This window comes from Larus michahellis, unplaced genomic scaffold, assembly GCF_964199755.1.
Source record: "Larus michahellis unplaced genomic scaffold, bLarMic1.1 SCAFFOLD_34, whole genome shotgun sequence".
Lineage (NCBI taxonomy): Eukaryota > Metazoa > Chordata > Aves > Charadriiformes > Laridae > Larus > Larus michahellis.
The window spans coordinates 1568618-1589404 of NW_027436399.1; the positions used below are offsets into that span (position 1 = coordinate 1568618).

General features: G+C 52.7%; 1 protein-coding gene across 1 annotated transcript; it reads right to left on the reverse strand.

Annotated features, from left to right (window-relative positions):
* Window positions 1-3431: 3431 nt before the first annotated feature.
* Window positions 3432-20050, reverse strand: LOC141737326 (olfactory receptor 14J1-like). Its single transcript, XM_074572008.1, has 2 exons — window positions 19951-20050; window positions 3432-4069 (listed from the first exon to the last, which is right to left on the reverse strand). The coding sequence occupies exons 1-2, from the start codon at window positions 20048-20050 to the stop codon at window positions 3432-3434; spliced, it is 738 nt and encodes a 245-aa protein (XP_074428109.1).
* Between the last annotated feature and the right edge of the window lie 737 nt (window positions 20051-20787).

Below are 20787 nucleotides of genomic sequence, written 5' to 3' on the forward strand. Positions count from 1 at the left end.
TGCCTTTGTTTGCTGGACACCCCGGGGAAGCTGTCCCAGGGCAATCGTCACAGAACAGACACCTGAAACCACCATTTGCAGAACTGGACGCCTACGCAAACCCAGAGAGGATGTTTGTCTGCCTGTGGAGAGACACCGAATAACGAGGTCAGAAGTCCCTGTTTGCATGGTTCAGAGGAGATTTCGGCATGCACACCGTGTGCATGTGGGGACATGAACCCGAGAGAGCACAAACACCAGCAGCTGTTCTTAGAAATGCCCGAAAGTGCTGTGGGACAGGCAGTGTCCCTTCATTGGAGAGTAACGTCCCCTGGGAAACCCCCTGAATGCAGCACTGGGATGGGCTTCCTTGACCCCAGGTCCCTGTGTCCATTCCTCACGCCGTGGGGCATCTCAGAGAGGTGCCGAGCAGGGAGACACAGCGCGGGGCTGAGGTGCTGCCGGCCTCTGGGAGTGGCAACAGGAGGCCATGGAGTCTGCTGCAGGGCCTCTGCCCGTGCCAGGGAAGGACTCGTGTCTCTGAGCAGCCCTGCCAGCGCCCTGACAGTGCCGGGTGGGTCTCCAGGAACACCTGTGTGCTACCTCACCCTCCCCTCTCTTCATGGCCTGTCCCTTTGATTACACGGTGTGACAGAAGCACCTCTGTGGAGCATCTCCCCTGTGCAGTCCGAAAGGGTTCTGCAGGCATGAGCGGCATTGCCCTCTACGAGATGGCATTTCTCACCTCTCACAGAGCACAGAGCACGTCTAGGGAGTAGGAATGCAGTGAGAGGCACACACTCTCCATGTTTCACCTCTCTGAACGTCCTTCACAACTTTTTAAGCACCTGACAGAGAAGCAAATGTCTTCAGAAATAGGTGGGCTGGGCTGTTTGCACCAATGCTGAAACTCTCCTGACGTGAAACCATTACATTCATCATGGACTTTGTTTTCATAACCTGCTTTTTAGACCCATTCTTCCCCTGCCTGCACTTGGGCACAGCTCTCCTGCCCAGCATGGGCAGGCAGAAGGCCTTCTCCACCGGCTCCTCTGCCCTCCCTGGAGCCACTCCTTTCTGCGGCACCCCCACCACTGTCAGTGGGATGCCCAGAACAGCCCTCCTGAGAGAGTTTAACAAAGCCCTGTTTCAACACGCACCTCACCCCTGCTCGATCCTCTCATCTACAGCCTGAGGAGAAGGAAGGATGGGGGTTGGGAGGAACTGACAGAAACAGCTTAGGAAAGCTGTCGGCTGCAGAGAGATCCCGTTGGAGTCGTGGGCTTGTAGGAAGAAATCACTCTTCTGAAGTGGCCCTGAGGGCCTGGACAAGTTAAGTATTGTGTCCTGGGCACTCCTTGGAAAGTGACGCCTCTGGAAGTTTTCCACAGTGAGAAGACTTTTGGTGTCAGGGACATGGGGAAGGCTGGCCAGTGTCATTGTGACATCTCTCTCCAACACCTTGGAAAGGCCAGAGCCATCTGAGAGGTTCCTGGGGCCTTGGAAAATGCGGACATGAACCCAGTGTTCCAAAAGGGCAGGAAGGAGGATTGGGACAATGACAGACTGGCCAGCCTCACCAGGGAAGGGGATATGACAAGTCCTCCTGCAGCCATCTGCAGGCGTTTGAAGGACAAGAAAGGGATGGCAGAAGACATGTGGGAGGGAAAAGAAGGGGATGTTGTGTACCTGGACTTTAGCAAGGCCTTTGACATGGTCTCCTGTAGTCTCCTTATGGCCAGGTTGTTGACAGCCGGGCTGAAGAAGTGGACGATGTGGTTGGTGGAAAGCTGTCTGAGTAATGACGGAGGGACATCATCTGTGGTACAAAGTCCTTCTGGAACCCACTTACTAGTGGCATCCATCAAAGACCAGCCCTTGACAACTACTATGGAACATTATTATCTCTCCGTATGATGGCAGACAATGCACTTTCACCTCCTTTGTAGATGATGCCAAGCTGGGGGAGCCCTTGAGGAATCCCACCCTGTTAGCACTGTTGGTAGCAGGAGAGTTGGGAAGGATGACTGTGGTGGGTTACTCATGGCAGGGCACGGAGGGTCGGAAGGGAGAAGCGCAGAGGGATGGCACCTTTGGGGAGGAGTGGACAGGAGAGGTGACCCAAAGCTGACTAACAGAGTACTCCATCCCACCGGCATCTTGCTCAGTATAAAAGCTGAGGGATCACAGGGCTCAGGCTCTTTTTCCAATGTCAGATGCCAGCTGGAGGAGCGGTGCTAGAGGAGGCTGGGAAGCAAAAGCGTGGTTGTGATGTGACAATTCAGGGCAGCACTTGACCAGGGGCTGGTCCCAGGGGAATGGCGCTGGAGCCCCGGTGGTCTCACTGTGGCCAGGACAATAATGGCCCCTCCGAGTGGGGTGGGGGCCTGGGCTGGGGCACAACGAGATGCCCTGAGCAGGACAGGGACAAAACTGAATGCCCCAAGTGGGGCAGGAGGCAAACTCCCTGTCATGAGCTGAGCAGGAGGAACTCCGGCAGGAGGAACTCCGGCTGAAAGCCGGTCCCTCCTGTGTCCAAGGGGGCAAAGTGTGGGGTGGGGAACCAGAGGGCTCTGCTGCTAATGGCAGCCAGAGGGAAGCAGCAGGTCCTCTTCAGAGAAGGTGACACCCAGCGCAGTCTTCCCAAAGGGCCTTGGTAACTGCTGTCAGTTGGATTCCTGCGACAGGGACAGCAGGGCCGTCAGCTGCAGCTCTGCAGCGCTTGGAACTACCACTGAAACGGTGCTGGTGGCGGATGCTGTTCTCTGGGTTTAGTTTGGGATTTTTTGTAATTTTGTTGAGGTGCAACTATTTCTTTGCACTCAGGTGTCAGGATTAGCACTGATCTTCTCTTTCTGGGGCATGTCCTGGCATCCTTCGTCATCCAGAGCTTTCCCTGCTGTTCCTGAATGGCAGCGATGGCCTCAATGGGGCCACCCATCACTCCTGTGAGTGACGACTTCACCATCAGGCTTGGACTTTGTGAATCCCCAAAGGCAAGGGATGTGGCTGGTGCTCCATCCCTGAATGTTGATGTACCGGCAATCGAGAGGGAATTCTGGGGTGAGTCAGTCATGACTTATGAGCCAGTTTTGACATCTCATGTCATGACTTCTCATCATGATGAGACATGAGGGATGCCCCCATCCATCCCCCAAGTCCATTCAGCACCCAAGCACATCATCAAGGCCTTTCAGCCTTCAGTTCCCTGAGTGTGTTCTGCACTCCAGTTTGGGAAGAAAAGGCCTATTTTCACCCATGGCACTGAGGAAACTCCCTTTTATTACAGAGATACCAAAAGGCAGGCCAGCATTACCATGGTGACAGACTAATTGACAGAAGGTCTCTGGGTCAGACAGACTGGGTTCACCCTCTGAAGAAGTGGGAGAAAGCAAATATTTGTGTTGAGACAGCTGTATGACTGATACAATAAGCACAAGATAAATATGAGGTCACACGTAAACAGAGAGGGGAAACTCAATGCTGCTGAAGCACACTGGTAGAATCAGTTTCCACAGGGCATCCTTGAGCTCCTGGTTCCTCATGCTGTAGATGAGGGGGTTCTCTGCTGGAGGCACCACTGAGTACAGCACAGCCATCACCAGGTCTAGAACATGGGAAGAGATGGAGGGGGGCTTCAGATAGGCAAACACGGCAGTGCTGATAAAGAGGGAGACCACGGCCAGGTGAGGGAGGCACGTGGAGAAGGCTTTGTGCCGTCCCTGCTCAGAGGGGATCCTCAGCACGGCCCTGAAGATCTGCACATAGGACAGCACGATGAACACAAAACACAGAAAAGCTAAAAAACACGCTAAAACAAGAAGCCCAACTTCCCTGAGGTAGGAGTGTGAGCAGGAGAGCTTGAGGATCTGGGGGATTTCACAGAAGAACTGGTCCAGGGCATTGCCCTGGCAGAGGGGTAGGGAAAATGTATTGGCCGTGTGCAGGAGAGCATAGAGAAACCCACTGCCCCAGGCAGCTGCTGCCATGTGGACACAAGCTCTGCTGCCCAGGAGGGTCCCGTAGTGCAGGGGTTTGCAGATGGCAACGTAGCGGTCATAGGCCATGACAGTGAGAAGAAAATACTCTGCTGAAATGAAAAAGAAAAACAGAAAGACCTAGGCAGCACATCCTGCATAGGAGATGGCCCTGGTGTTCCTGAGTGAATTGTCCATGGATTTGGGGACAGTGGTGGAGATGGAGCCCAGGTCAAGAACAGAGAGGTTGAGGAGGAAGAAGTACATGGGGGTGTGGAGGCGGTGGTCACAGGCGATGGCGGTGATGATGAGGCCGTTGGCCAGGAGGGCAGCCAGGTAGATGCTCAGGAAGAGCCCGAAGTGCAAGAGCTGCAGCTCCCGTGTGTCTGCGAATGCCAGGAGGAGGAACTGGGTGATGGAGCTGCTGTTGGACATTTGCTCTTTCTTAGCATGGGGGCCTTGTCCAAAGGAGGAAAAAAACAGGAAAAAATTAGGACAGACGCCTTATAGCAAAGACAGTCTCCTTTTCTGTGTGTTTTTGATTTTCTACCATCACGTCTGGTAACTGTTCTTTTTAGGGGAAGAAATCCTCATTTTTATGACTGAAAATGTGGAAAATGTGGAGTCTTAAGACAGGACAGGACACAAGGCTCTGATCTCTGTGGTTTAGTGCAAAGCCAGGAGAGCTGCAGTGTCCATCAGTCTTTTTTCCATCTGCCCTGCGCTTCTGCTTGTGCTGCCTTGAAGATGACTTCACACACAAATTCCTCTTAAAAAATAAACCCAAACAAATAACTGAACTCATATGGGAACAGCGGAGCACTGTTTGAACGGACAAATATACAAATTCTTCTCTTTCCCAAACCAGAGTTAGAGCTGTGATGGAGAGAGCAGGACACAACCCCTCACAGAGACAATCAAAGGACTCTGCGAGGACAGTGCCCGACCCCCAGGGAAAGGCTCAGCCCTCCCTAGGATCCCACAGGAGAGCTCTGCCTTTCTGGGGGCAGCTGGCAAGCCCAGCAGGACAGGCAAAGCAGAGAGTCTGGGGTCCAAGAAATGAGATGTTCTGAGGGGAGAGTCAGCTCATTGCCCAGCAGAGAATGGCCAGAAGACGTCTCCAGTGAAGGACCAACAGAGAGATGCCTGAACGCCCCCTCCCCAGTGCGTGCTGGCAGTTTCCCCCAGCCCTTGCCCATGTCTCTGCTGCCTGGAGCTGCCCCTGCCAGGAGCTGCTGCTCTGTGCCCACGTCTCCTCCCTGTCCCTGCTCCCACAGCCCATCCCACCCGCTGGGGGCTCAGCTCTGCCCTGCAGACCCCTCCTGGCAGCAGGGCACTGCCCAGGGCCATCTCCCTCTTTGTGGCTCCTCAGGAGGAGAGGAGAGAAAGCCTGATGCTGGAAGCAAAGGTGCTGCTGGTGCTGTGTGTAGGGAGAGGAGGGGCTGAAGGCACTTTGTGAGCTTTCTGGCAGATCTGCTGATCCCTCAGTGGAACAGTGACAGCTCCTTTCCCTCAGGAGACAGCTGAGAGCACAGACCCTGCAATGTCTTCATCTTCCAGGCAGCCCCTGCCTTGTCTTTCCTCTGGAAATGCTGCCTCTGCCAGTGCTCTGGGGGAGATCTGCAGCTGTGGGCAGCCCTGACCCACACAGCACACACTCGAAAAAGAGCCAAAGGACCCTGCCCTGAGGGGAGTCTCTCCTTTTCCCCACAGCTTCTCCCCACAGACGCTCGGGGGGGAACTCCTTGGGCAGGCTGAGAGCTGACCCTGGCAAGCAGCAGAGTCCCTGCCCCGGCACACAGAGCCCTGGGCTGCAGGGACCCTGCTCTCAAGGACAGCCCTGGGCACCCCTGCCTGCACACCCACCTGTCTTCAAAACCCTGCCACAGTCCCTCGCAGAAGGCAGCCCTCCTTCCTTGTCGCTGCCATGGTGCAGCAGGGCATCCCTGCTCGGAAGCACGGCCTCCTTCTCCACACCAGAGAAGCCAGGAGAGAACGAGCTCAGAACTCTCCTCCCACTCCCAGCTGCCTTTATCCTCTCTGTGCCTGGCTCCTCTCGGGTGCCTGCAGGCAGTGCCCTCAGCCCTGCTGCGCTTGGCAGAGGAGCTGCTCCTGGGCAGAGCTGTCTCTCTGCAGCGCTGCCCGCTTGCCATCAGCTCCCTCCATGCCAGGAGCCCAGCCCAGCTCAGCAGCAGAGGACCAGCCCAAGGCAGCCCTTTCTCTGCCCCCTCGGGGCTCCCTCCAGGTGTCCCTGGGGCTCCAGGGGAACCTGCTGGGAAACAGGATGAAGTCACCACTGATGTTCCCTCCCTCAGCTGGGCAGAGACACTTCTTTCCAGAACTTTTAATTCTCCTCTCAAAGTTACATCAAAATATCACCTTTTTTGGTTTTATTATTAGATAACCGCAAGCTCTGCTGGAGCCGTTCATAGAGACAGGGCATCGTCTCAGGGATCCTGAATGAGCCTGGTGGGAAAGCCCTTTGGCCAAGTGAAATGACAGCTGATGCCTAAACAAGGGCCATAAGAATCTTCTCCTCTTTGTGTTCATGGCAGTTTTTAGAGGAATTCCTATGTACAACTGCCGTCCTGGGCCATAGGGAGAGCTTGGTCTCTCTCTTTTCCATCAGCTCAATTTACCAGATCTCCAGTGCCTCTAATGGCATCGCAGAGAGTGCAGCTGGGTGTCTGTTCCCTTCACTGGTGCCTTCAGTCAGAGGCATCAGTCATCAGAGAGGCGAGGGCTGTCCCTTCTCCACACAACAGCTGCAGGCATTGCATGGACATGGAGCACGTCACACGGGGATCTTCACTCACTGCCCTGATGATACAATCAACGCAAACACCAATAGATTTCACAGTGTGCCTGGATACATCTTGTCCTCAAGGGCAGCATCCTCCAGATGCAGCAGTGGTCCATATCAAAACTCAACTGAATCTCAAATAGGAATTCCAGGGCACCGAGATGAGCTTTAGGTAATTCAGGAACAGTTAAACGAAGAAAAGGGAATAATGTAGGAGCACTGTCGAATTTAGTAGGAGTAGGACTAGATCTGAGATATTCAATGTCCTCTTTGCCTCCGTTACCAGCAGCGAGGTCTCCCAGGCCTTGGTGCTTTGAGGCAGGACTCTGGAGGAGAACAACCAGCAGTGGATGGGGATCAAGTCAAGGGTTACTGGAGCAAACTACACCCTTACCAGTCCACGGGTCCAGAGGTTTGCATCCAGGGGTGCTGAGAGAGTGATTTTTCACTAGGAAGTGTTGGTCTGTTATGATCCCAGTAAGAAAGGCACTCCCACTTCATAATGTATGTTTTGAAACGCTGTTCATGTGGTCTAGCACTGTACGGAGAGTATCCCAGGGGCAATCCTATGACATTTTAGCTGGTGGGAACTCCAGGATGTGTGCATTAAATGGGCCTTTGAACTGAACACAGCACACCATGCAGACCCCATCCACAGAAGACAGTCTCCTGTTTTTCTCTTTCAAGCTACTGTAGGATTTTCTTACAGGGAACAACACTATTCACCATCTCTACACTCAAACAGAAAGGAAGTTTCCATGACAACCTCCTGCTGCAGGGTCGCATACAGGCAAGGCCTCGCAGGAGGCGTAATGTCCGGCAGAGAGTGGGACCTGTCTGCGGGCTCCTGTGTGACAACATGCTGCTGAGGTTGTCCTGCAGCCAAGGGACCTGTGCAGCACAGCACGGGTGTGAAGGCCACGCTGTACGTGCAGCACAGCCCAGCCCAGCACAAACTGCTCGATGGACAATGGTTGTTCTGGTCAGGATCGGTGCTCAGGTTTCCCTGTGAGGAGTCTGCGCTCCACCCTGGTGCCACAGCTGAGCTGCTGCCGCCCAATTGTGCCCTTCCAGGAGGATCCCCGTGTCTTGTCCCAGCCCTGTGATGATTTTGGATTCAGTGAGATGTGGTGGCACAGCTTGCTGAGCTGTGGTGCTGCAATGGAAGGACACGGGCTCTGCTGGAAGGAGAGGCAGGGAGGATGAGGATGGGGGGATGCCGCCTGTGTGAAGGAGCAGCTCAGATCTATGGAGCTCCTCTATGAGATGGGCAATAGGGTGAGTAGCTTGTGTGAGTGAGGATGGGAGGAGAAGCCAGTAAGGGTGACCCTGTCTTGGCAGTTATAAACTACGTGATCAGGCACAGTAGGCAGAACAAGTCTTAAATAGGAACGCAAAGAAGTCTCCAGGTAAATGAGGAGATTCCTGTGGGGAACAGTAATTGCCCAGGCATTCACTGGCCAGGCAGAGAAACAAGGTGCCAGCAGCCTGGAGCATCATGAGACGACTTCTTAGCAGAGCTGCCTGCTGGGCCAGGAAGGGCGATGCTCACCTAGACCTGGTCCTGGCCAACAAGGAAAAGCTGGTCAGGGATGTGACAATTAGTGTCAGCCTTGCTGGAGTGACCAGGAAATAGCGGGGTCCCAGAGGCCAAAGAGGAGTGAGGAAGGCCAGCAGAGGAACACACGTGGGTGGCTCCAGAGGAGAAGACTTTGATGTACTCGGGGGACTGATACAAGCGCTGCCATGGCAAGGAGTTTTGAAGGGGGAAGGAGCTCGGGAAATCATATAGGCATTAAAGGACGGCCTCCTCCAAGCACAGGAATGATGTCTTGGAATACCATGAAGAGAAACATCTCAGGAGGCTGCTGGTATAAACGGACTGGGCTGCAGGGCAAAAAGGCAGCACACAGGAGGTGGAAGGCGGGGAAGCTGCAGAGGAGGCATTTAGAAACCTGGCCCCAGGATGTCGGGAGGATGCCAAAGCCAAAGCTCCCAGAGGCTTGAGAGTTGCAGGGATGGGTAGAGGAAGCACAATGAGCTGACAGAGGCTCAGAGGGTCATGTGGAATGAGTCACACTCTGCCTGGAGGCCTGTAACAAGTGGGCACTGCAGAGGTTTGCATGTTGACTGCGTGCCTCAGCCTAGGAGATGGGGATTCCCCCTGCTGGGGGTGGCTGTGCCAGTCCATCCACATGGGTCTAGATGGGGCAGACTCTTCCCGAAGACATTTCTGTAAGCCAAATGTGTTGGGATTAATGCAGAAACGACTCTTCAAAACCAAGCATTTAAATAATTTGTTCTCTTTGCTTGGACATCCTTTCATTTTGACTGCACTCCTGAAATGTCTCTAATGAGCCAAAGAATTGAAGACTAAACAAAATTTGTGCCCAGACGTGGCTCCTTCTTGTATTTTGTGTGATAATGAGCCCTCTGGTGCCGAGTTCCTGAACTGCAGATCCTGAAAGACTCAGCAAGCCTCTCGAGAAGTAAAAGCAGCAAACCTCCAGGTTTCTGAGGGTGTTATCAGACCCTGCGGAAGTCCCTCACTGCAGAGACCATGGAGGGAAGGAGCAGACAAAGTTCCTGTCCCTGTGGTGTGGTGAAGCAGGAAGTCGGAGACACATGGGCCGGGAAGAAATTTAAATGTGGAAATCACTGTGAAAGGCCTCGATGTGCCTCACCAAACAGGATGGCCAAGCCTGGACGCCCATCCCCTGGGGAGGGATGTCCGTTGCCTCTTGAGATGCTCTGGGCTCTGTTTGGGTGATGTGGCAGTGATGAGGTGCCAGGTGCAGGTCAGCAGTAGGAACCTCCCAGGCTCTGGGGAGGGTGGGTGAGGAGGCAACAAGGCGCTGGAGCTGTAAGGACTTGGTGTCCTCTCATTGAGCTCAGTGGAAGAGACAGAAGCCACAGCTGAGCAGACAAGGGTCTCCGTTCTCTTGGGGTGTCAAAGCCCCACCAAGGCCCTTGGCCATCCCCAAAACACAGCTACACTCTCCTGTGCCTGGGTCTGCTCCCTTGCTTCCAACACCAAGCTGTGGGTTTCTGAGGATTCGCCAGTGCCTGTGAGCTCCCCACGACCCATTCGGTTTCTTCCAAAGCCTTGTTAATGCTCACTTATTGCGCAAGATTTCCAAGCCCCAGAGTTCCCAGAATCCCGTATGCCACATTCAGCCCCCTGACTTCCCCGTGTGGGAGCGCAGAGGAGGGGCAGGTTTACAACCTGCAGCTGACCCTATCCCTGACCCCAGTGTCATCCCTGTAGGTGCCATGTCCCCATTGTTGTCCCCACAGGTGTCCTGGCCACACCACTGTCCCCAGCCCTGTCTCTGTCCCTCCAGGTCTCTCGTCCCCCTCCCTGTCCCCACAGGTGCCCTATGCCCAGGGCTGTGGGGACAGCGGCCGCCTGCTGGGCTGGTTCCATGGCAGCGTCAGTTTTGTCCACCTCTGTGTCACAGTGAGACCAGGGGACACTGTCGACCCCACTGGGGGCTGGAGAGGGGCCCCCAGGCTCAGTTGTGTTTTGTAAAGTCTCCTTTCAAGAGTACAAAAACGCATTTTTTGTTTCCAAAGCTTCTATTTCAGGCTCCAAAAAGGCATTTTTAAGATTAAGCCAGTCAGTTTTAGGGTCCAAGATGCATCTTGAATATCAAAACCCTAATTTTTATGGTCCAAACACCTCTTTTAGGGACCAAATTATCATGCATTTGAACCCAAAGCCTCATTTTTAGGTACAAACCCTCATTTACAAGTTCCAACGCCCATTTTAAGATTCAAAGACCCATTGTCAAGCTCTAAACAAGCATTTTTAGGATCCAGCCAGTCATTTTTAGAGTCCAAGCCACATCTTGACTGTCCAAAGCAGGAGCGAGTGGCCCACACGCGTGTCCAGATGGGCCTCCAGGTGGGCCCCGGGGTGGCTGGGCAGCAGCCGGGCAGCGGCGTGGCAACATGATGTGCAGTGCGGTGTCGCGGCAACGTGACGATGCAACAATGTGCGTCTGCTCTCGAGAGCCACTTGCTGGGAGACTGGCTGTGGTGGCCGCAGCTGGGTGCCTCTGGAGCGAGAGGTGCCATCACTCTGTCTACCCGTCTTTTAATTACCTCCAGGGATGGTGCCTCAGCCACTTCCCTGTGCAGCCTGTTCCAATGCTTGAAAAACCTTTCAGGGGAAAGATTTTTGCAAATATCGAGTCTAAACCTCTGCTGGGGCAACTGGCGGCCATTTCCTCTTCTCCTGATGCTTGTTTCTTGGGAGAAGAGACCGACCCCCACCTCTGTACACCCTCCTTTCAGGGAGTTGCAGAGAGCGAGAAGGTCTCCCCTCAGCCTCCTTTTCTCCAGGCTAAACAGCCCCAGCTCCCTCAGCTGCTCCTCATCAGACTTGTTCTCCAGACTCCTCACCAGCTTCATTGCTCTTCTCTGGACCTGCTCCAGCCCCTCAATGTCTTCTTTGTGGTGGGGGGTGCAAAACTGGACCCGGCAATCAAGGTAGGCCAAGTGCAAGGTCCTACACTTGGGTCAGGACAACCCTCGTTACCAATACAGGCTGGGGGATGACTTGATAGAGAGCAGCCCTGTGGAAAAGGACTTGGGGGTCCTGGTGGATGAAAAGCTGGACATGAGCTAACAATGTGCGCTTGCAGCCCAGAAGGCCAATCGTGTCCTGGGCTGCATCAAAAGAAGCATGGCCAGCAGACCCAGAGAGGGGATTCTCCCCCTCTACTCTGCTCTCGTGAGACCCCACCTGGAGTACTGTGTCCAGCTCTGGAGCCCTCAGCACAAGAAGGACATGGACCTGCTGGAGCGGGTGCAGAGGAGGGCCACGAAGATGATCAAAGGGCTGGAGCACCTCTCCTGTGAAGACAGGCTGAGAGAGGTTGGGGTTGTTCAGCCTGGAGAAGAGAAGGCTCCGGGGAGACCTTATAGCGGCCTTCCAGTACCTGAAGGGGCCCTGTCAGAAAGCTGTTGCAAGGCTGTTTGCAAGGGCATGTAGCCTTAGGACGAGGGACAATGGTTTTAAACTAGAGCAGGGCAGGTTTAGATTAGAGTTTAGGAAGAAGTTCTTTCCACTGAGGGTGGTGAGACAGTGGCACAGGTTGCCCAGAGACGGGCTGGAGGCCCCATCCCTGGAGACATTCAAGGCCAGGTTTGATGAGCCTCTGAGCAACCTGATCTAGTTGTCGGTGTCCCTGCTTACTGCAGGGGGGTTGGACTAGATGACCTTTCAAGGTCCCTTCCAACCCCACACATTCCATCATTCTCTTATTCCATGATTTGTCCAAAAGCTTGTTGCTGCTCAGGGCCCCCTTTAGGCAGATTTGTGTTTCAAAAGACCATTTGATTTACTTTGTCTCTTTGCTTCTCTCTGCGAATCGAGGGAGCTCGTGACGTGAGTGTGTGCCTCACTGCCTGCAAAGAACAATTATGGACAAAGAAAGAAAGTCCAGGACAGGGAATCTTTTGGGAAGTCTTGGGATCTGTGATTTAACAAAAATTATGTTTTCTGTTGGTCTAAGGTTAGCCACTGTAGGAAGCAGATTTCGGTGCGGGTAATGTGGACTTTACACATTGCTGAGGAATGTCTCATTTTTTTATTGAACTATGCATTCCTTTGTTTCCATTTGTTGGCAAGTGACAAAGACCCTTCTGTGTCCGTGTGCTGCTCGTTCTCCAAGTAACCCAGGTGGGAACCGGTGCCAATGGGCTGAACCGCGCAGCTTCAGTGGAGGAAGCTCAGATTTGAACAGGGCTGCTGTAAGTCCCAGGGGGCTGATGAGAGAAATGCTGGGTTGGGGGCAGGATGAAGACTGGCCATAGGTTGTGGAACACAAAGGGTCTTGATTTTCATATCTGTTCAGACTGCATTAGCAGACGCTCAGGATCAGTATCATGTAGAGACTGCTGATTTCCATTCAGGTATAAGCAGAAAAATAAAGTAGGAAAAAGAAAAAAGAAACCCTTTCTTCTTGTTGTTTAGTAATCATATTATTTCACTTTGATTACATTCCTGAAACTTCTCTAATTAAGCACATGAGAATTGAAGACTTTAAGGAAAAATATGCACAGAGAGACTTGACTTATTAGGGCGTTTTGCATGTTAATGAGCCCTCTGGTGCCAAGTGCCTGAACTGCAGATCCTGAAAGACTGAACAAGCCTCAAGACAAGTAAAAGTCAGCAGCAAACCTCCAAGAGTTTCCCAGAGTCCTTGGAGGCTGGTGAAGCAGGAAGTCAGAGGTGCTGCTTCGAGGTGGAAAATCAAACGTGGCATGTGGTTGTGAAAGCCCTCGATGTGTGTCACCAAGCAGGACAGCCAAGCCCTGACCCCACCTGCTGGGAAAGGGGATCCGTCAACTCACGGGATGCTCACACCTCAAGCCCTGCTCCCCCGGACACTGCTTCAAGGCTTCTAACAGAGATGCAGACTGCTGCATTGGACATATGTATGTTTATATTTTTTTAATAGGTACTGATACTCCTTGGGAAATCAAACAAACTCCTGAAGGAGTATTGAAGGATTCTTGATATGGTCAGGGCTGTATAAGGGCACATGTAAAGCATCCCTGCACCTGATGCGAATTAATTCGGTGGCCATGGAAGCTCTGATGCACACACAAGATGCCGGTGTGACCAGGAAGGGGAAGACTGGATCTAAACAGCACGTTTCCAAAGCTGAGAGCATGAGCGTCATGGTGTCACTGCAGGAGAGCTCCAGCCTTGGGGCAAAATCACAAAAGTGGTCTAGTACATCAGGGCCAGCCAATGTGTCTGGGACAAGAAGGAAATGATTACTGCAGATGACAGAAATCCCCCCAGCCAAGGTGCAGCTGTCTTCTAGCGACAACCCTTCCAGTTCAGGAGTCTTGCAGAGAGCAGGGGGTGGCACAGAGCCAAGTACTGTTCATAGCATGTGGCCACCAGCAGGAGCCACTCTGTACCTGCCAAAGGTGCAGGAAATAGCCCTAAGAGCGCTGTGAGCAGAGATGGTGCTGTGCCCAGTGGGAGGACAGTCCGGGTGGCGGAGCTGTAGCAGGTTTCCAGGTTTTCCACCAGCAGCCCTGACCTACTTGAAGATGTCCCTGCCGATGGCGGCCCCACCACTGCGGGCAGCACATCAGCGGTTGCCATGCCACCACCGCCAGACAATCAGCGCTGGCCCTGCCGCCGCAATGTCACAATGGCTGCCTGACACGCCCGCGAAAAGGGAAAAATCAAGGCGAAAAACTAAACCAAAAAAAAAACCCTAAAATGCAACCCAAAAAAATCAAACCCAAAATAATCCAAAACCCAACCTGAACAAACCCAAAATCAAAACACCCAAAAGCAAAAAGAGCAACATGAAAAAACCACAACACCAAAAAACCCAACCCAAAATTCAACCCAACCAACTCCAAAAAACCAATGCCAAAAATCCAAAATCCAACTCGAAAAACAACAATACAGGCAAAAAATACAACCCAAAAAATCCAACCCTAAAAAAACAACTCAAAACAACCCAAATCCAACCCAACCGACACAAAATCCCAGGGGTCAAGGCCCAGTTGGACGGCATTGGAGGAACCTGACCTGCTTGAACACGTCCCTTCTCATGGCAGCCCCACCACTGCACGCAGCACATCAGCGGTTGCCATGCCACCACCGCCAGACACTCAGCGCTGGCCCTGCCGCCATGTCACAATGGTTGCCTGACACGCCCATGCAGGGGTAAAAATCAACCCCAAAAAACCCAACCCCAAAACCCAACCCAGAAAATTGAACTCAAAAAAGTCCAAAACCCAACTCCAAACAACCCAATACCCCCAAAAAAGAACCCAAAATTCAACCCAACCAACCACAAAATTCCAATCCAAAAAGTCCAACCCCAAAAATCCAACCCAAAAAACCAAAATCCAACCCAAAATCTAACTGAAAAAAAAACAAATCCACCCAAAAAAATCCAACCCCAAACATCCAACCCAAAAAAATCCAAAATCCAATCCAAAATCCAAACCCAACAAAACAAAATCCACCCCAACATCCAACCCAACTAACCCAAAATCCCAGGGGTCAAGGCCAGCTTGGACGGCGTTGGAGGAACCTGATCTGCTTGAACATGTCCCTGCCGATGGCAGCCCCACCACTGCGGGCAGCACATCAGCGGTTGCCATGCCACCACCGCCAGACACTCAGCGCTGGCCCTGCCGCCCTCATGTCACAATGGCTGACTGACACGCCCACGCAAAGGCAAAAATCAAGGCCAAAAACTAAATCCAAAAAAACCACCCCAAAATCCAACCCCAAAAAATGAACCCAAAAAAATCTAAAAGCCAACTCCAAAAAACCCAATCCCAAAAAATCCGACCCAAAATTCAACCCAACCAAACCGAAACACCCAACTCCAAAAAACCCAACCTCAAAAAAACCCAACCCAAAATTCAACCCAACCAACTCAAAATTTCTAACCCAAAAAATCCAACCGAAAAAAAAAAAATACAACCCAAAATCTAACTGAAAAAAACCAAACAATCCATCCCAAAAACTCCAATCCCAAAAAATCCAACGCAATATGTCTAACCCGAAAAATCCAACCCAAAAAAATTAAAAACCCAACCCAAAATGTAACCCAAAATTCAACCCAATCAACACAAAAAATCTAACTTTACAAATCCAATGCGAAAAACCCAAAATCCGACCCAAAATCCAACCAAAACCAAAAAAAAACACCCACAAAAAATCCAATCCAAACAATCCAATCCCAGAAATACAACCCCAAAAAATCCAAAAACAGAACCGAAAAACTCAAACAAAAAATCCAAACCCAAAAAATCCAACCCTAAAAAAGCAACTAAAACCAACCCAAATCCAACCCAACCGACCCAAAATCCCAGGGGTCAAGGCCAGCTTGGACGGCGTTGGAGGAACCTGACCTGCTTGAACATGTCCCTGCCGATGGCAGCCCCACCACTGCGGGCAGCACATCAGCGGTTGCCATGCCACCACCGCCAGACACTCAGCGCTGGCCCTGCCGCCATGTCACAATGGCTGCCTGACACGCCCATGCAGGGGTAAAAATCAACCCCAAAAAACCCAACCCCAAAACCCAACCCAAAAAATTGAACTCAAAAAAGTCCAAAACCCAACTCCAAACAACCCAATACCCCCAAAAAAGAACCCAAAATTCAACCCAACCAACCACAAAATTCCAATCCAAAAAGTCCAACCCCAAAAATCCAACCCAAAAAACCAAAATCCAACCCAAAATCTAACTGAAAAAAAAACAAATCCACCCAAAAAAATCCAACCCCAAACATCCAACCCAAAAAAATCCAAAATCCAATCCAAAATCCAAACCCAACAAAACAAAATCCACCCCAACATCCAACCCAACTAACCCAAAATCCCAGGGGTCAAGGCCAGCTTGGACGGCGTTGGAGGAACCTGATCTGCTTGAACATGTCCCTGCCGATGGCAGCCCCACCACTGCGGGCAGCACATCAGCGGTTGCCATGCCACCACCGCCAGACACTCAGCGCTGGCCCTGCCGCCCTCATGTCACAATGGCTGACTGACACGCCCACGCAAAGGCAAAAATCAAGGCCAAAAGCTAAATCCAAAAAAACCACCCCAAAATCCAACCCCAAAAACTGAACCCAAAAAAATCCAAAAGCCAACTCCAAAAAACCCAATCCCAAAAAATCTGACCCAAAATTCAACCCAACCAAACCGAAACACCCAACTCCAAAAAACCCAACCTCAAAAAAACCCAACGCAAAATTGAACCCAACCAACTCAAAATTTCTAACCCAAAAAGTCCAACCGAAAAAAAAAAATACAACCCAAAATCTAACTGAAAAAAACCAAACAATCCATCCCAAAAACTCCAATCCCAAAAAATCCAACACAATATGTCTAACCCGAAAAATCCAACCCAAAAAAATTAAAAACCCAACCCAAAATGTAACCCAAAATTCAACCCAATCAACACAAAAAATCTAACTTTACAAATCCAATGCGAAAAACCCAAAATCCGACCCAAAATCCAACCAAAACCAAAAAAAACACCCACAAAAAATCCAATCCAAACAATCCAATCCCAGAAATACAACCCCAAAAAATCCAAAAACACAACCGAAAAACTCAACCAAAAAATCCAAACCCAAAAAATCCAACCCTAAAAAAGCAACTAAAACCAACCCAAATCCAACCCAACCGACCCAAAATACCAGGGGTCAAGGCCAGCTTGGACGGCGTTGGAGGAACCTGACCTGCTTGAACATGTCCCTTCTGATGGCAGCCCCACCACTGCGGGCAGCACATCAGCGGTTGCCATGCCACCACCGCCAGACACTCAGCGCTGGCCCTGCCGCCCTCATGTCACAATGGCTGCCTGACACGCCCGCACAGGGGTAAAAATAAAACCCCAAAATTCCAACCAACCAACCCATAATTAAACTCAAAATCCAACCCCAAAACCTGAACCCCAAAAAACAACTTAAAAAAATGAAAAAAACAACCCCAAAAATCCAACAGGAAAGATCCAACCCAAAGAATCCAGTCCAGGAAACTCAACATCCAATCCAAAAGCCAAATCAAAAAACCCAAAATCAACCCCAGACTCCAACCCAACAAACCCAGAATCCCGGGGCACAAGGCCAGGTTGGACTAACAGCGTTCTGACCTGTATCAGGAACAGTGTGGCCAGCAGGACTAGAGAAGTGACCGTCCCCCTGTACTGGGCACTGGTGAGGCCCCAGCTTGAGTGCTGTGTCCAGTTTTGCGCCCCTCACCACAAAAAAGACATTGAGGGGCTGGAGCACGTCCAGAGAAGAGCAATGAAGCTGGTGAGGAGTCTGGAGAACAAGTCTGATGAGGAGCAGCTGAGGGAGCTGGGGCTGTTTAGCCTGGAGAAAAGGAGGCTGAGGGGAGACCTTCTCGCTCTCTGCAACTCCCTGAAAGGAGGGTGTACAGAGGTGGGGGTCGGTCTCTTCTCCCAAGAAACAAGCAACAGGAGAAGAGGAATCGGCCGCCAGTTGCCCCAGCAGAGGTTTAGACTGGATATTAGGAACAATCTTTCCCCTGAAAGGTTTTTCAGGCATTGGAACAGGCTGCACAGGGAAGTGGCTGAGGCACCGTCCCTGGAGGTAATTAAAAGACGGGTAGACAGAGTGCTGAGAGACCTTTGGTTTATAGATGGTTCATGCGAGAGGAGGCAGACACAGCGGGTGTTGGTGGGCACCGGTCAGCGGCACGGTGCCGAGGGCTGGGGCTTCCCTTGCGGCATCTCGGGGAGGGGAGGCACCCAATGCAGAAGTGAGGGCTGTGCTGCTGGGACGCGTGGTGTGGCAGGGAAAGGACGACTGGGCCGCCAGCAGAGCTAGCGCAGAGAGCGGGGTGGGCATGGGCAGAAAGGTCACCTGCAAGCACGCGGGGTCCCGAGGGAAGCATTTCTCTCCTGCCCTCGTCGCTAGGCTGGGCCTGCGGGACGCCTCAGCATGCAGGGGCGTGAGCGCTTGTCCAGGCAACAGTGAACCCCAAACCGGTGTTACCTTTCAGAAAAAGCTCCGGCAAGACCCGGCCAAATTAGACAGTGCCCCTGAACTGCCGGGAAGGACTGACGTTTCTTGCCTGTGAGAGTGGCTGCTGCAGAAGAGAAAGAGTTTGCCAGGTGGAGAGAGGAGGAGGAAGCAGAGGTGAGAAAAGGCCAAGTAACGCTTGCTCTTGAAGGGGGCCCGTGGTCCCCAAGAGAAGTCCTGGAGCCTCATGGCCCAGTGAACAGACAAAGCCCGGCGGTGGAAGGAGCCGGTGCCGGATGCAAACACGTTGGCACAGTCTGTCTTTGGAGCCTTGGGCAGGCAGCTGGAAGCTGCTGCCGGGGCTCCTGGAGCAAAGCAGCTGGGAGCAGGATGACGGGAGCGGCTGAGCGGAAAACAGCCTGGCCCAGATGGACAGAGCGGCTCCTTCTCAGCTGCCTTCCTTCCTCTTGACAGGCACCTCACGGTGATCAAGCAGCGGATTGAAAGACTGGAGGCTCTTCAAAAAGAGCAAGACCTCCTCCAGCAGGCCGAGAGCCAACAGCAGCAGCAGCAGCAGCTTGCAAAGAGGAGACAGCCAGGCACCCAGAGCAGCTCCAAAAAGTCCGCTCTCGAAGGGAAGCTGGTGAGTAGGAGCCGCGTGGGTGCTGGGGGCCGCCTCCGCTGTGCGCTAGTGCCTTGGTACCCGGGCCTTGGGAGAGGGTGCTGCCACACACACAGATGCAGCTCCTCGGGGCTTGTGAGCCGTGCTTGGTTGCTGAGGAAGTGCTGCCTGACTGGTGTGTGTCCTGATGTCGTTTGAAGGTGGCTGTCAGAGACCAAGAAGTGGGCGCTTTCCTTCCCATGTATCTCGGACAGGAGGCACTAGCCCCTTCTGACACAAAAGTGTGCCTGGGCACTCTCAGTGGCCACTTCTGCGCCTGGACTCGCACATTTAGCACGAACCTGTGAGCTGCACTAAATGGCCGCACGGTTCATGGTGCTGGTTTCGCGTCTGGTTGAAAACCTCTGGTTTTCATCCAAAGACTTCTGCATCCAAAGATGCAGCGTCCCTGAACCTGACAGTGCCGGTGCTTGGCCATTCGTGGGTTGGTTTTCTCTTCAAGGGGGTCTTTGATTAGCCCAGTTCTCATTAGCAGGGGGCCCATTAAATGCTGCTGGCCTTCCATCCCCTGCAGCAACCTCTCGGGAAGTGTTTCCGGATAGTGTGGGGTGGTATCTATGCCCGGGTGAAGGGTAAAGCTCCCTCGGCCATGGCAGTCAGGCTGTCAAGCTGCCAAAGAGCAAATGACGGGAGAGGACGGTTTCAGGCTGCTGCCTGTCTCTGTTCTTGGCTTGCGAGTTCTTCCCCACTTTGCCCGAGGCTGGACTTTCAGACTGCCTCCTGTCCCAAGGACATTTCCTAGGGCTGTCAGACAACAGCCAGGTGCCAAAAGAAAAGGGATTGTTTCCTTTTCTGCTCTCAAAAAAACTCTTCTTGGCATTGGGCCTTGAAAAGGGGCAAACTGGTCCCCTGATACAGGGCAGCAGTGCCCCGTGAGCGGCTGGGACCTGTGGCAGAAGAGACTGGAGCAAGGAGCCTCCCGCGGCTGGAGCCAATGAGCCCGCTGGAAGTACCAGCCCGTGCGGGGGCTCGCTGTGCCCTGGGGCCTGTCCTCCAGACATGATCTGCGGTACTCAGGCAGCCACTAGCTTGCAGTGGAGGGCCGGCCCGTGGCACCTGGTTCACCGTGCTGAGGTCCAGGGCAGGTACAGTGCCCTTTGCTCTAAGCAACATGGCACCTGCTGGATGCCAAGAAGTGCCCACAACACTTGGCTCGTGGCCACAGGAAGCCAGAAACCTCCCTGTGCCCGCTAGCCTACAGAGAAACCAGAGGTTTTCAAGCTGGACTGCTAGGGACTCCTCTGGGCAGGGGTCTTGTGAGGAGGAAGAGGAAGGCAAACCGAGGTGAAGGAACACAGTCCCTCATCATCTGCTCCTCATTCTAGTCTCCAAAGTGTGCCAAAGAAGAAGAAGCACCTAAAAGCATCCAGCCTACACTGCTGCAGGCTACGCTGGCCGAAGACCAGGAGATTAAAGAGAAGGCCGAGACCATGGTCGAGGAAGTGCTGGAGGAGGTGAAGGCGCTGGACCAGTCCGTCCACGTCTTAAGGAGGGCTCCCGATGAGGTCAGCGGAAGCTCGGTTGCCAGTGCCAGAGGGGCAGATCCTTTGGACACTTCTTCTTGGGCAAAGCTGCTCATCTTGCAGCCACTGCAAAAGGCTGCTGATGTCTCTCGAGTGAGCCGTGAGACTGCCAAGGAGAGCACGCAAAAAGCCATCTCCAGAATTCAGCAGCTGCGTGCAGAATCAGTCGGGTATGCCAAAACCATTGACCCTGAAGTTGTGGAAACCTTGAAGAAGAAGTCAGAGGAAGAAAGGATGTCAGAGCAGAATTCAGAGAAGCTTCAACCAAGGAAGGTCTTGCCACCTCTCAGCCTCCCTGCAACAGTCCCACCTTCAGAGGAAGCAGGA

Excerpts from the sequence above, each read along its gene's own strand:
- LOC141737326 (XM_074572008.1), bottom strand. The coding sequence starts at position 20,050 with ATGTTGCTTAGAGCAAAGGGCACTGTACCTGCCCTGGACCTCAGCACG. Across the intron at positions 4,070-19,950 it reads GCAAGCTAGTGGCTGCCTGA|CAGAGTATTTTCTTCTCACT; the intron begins GTACCGCAGATC and ends TTTTCATTTCAG.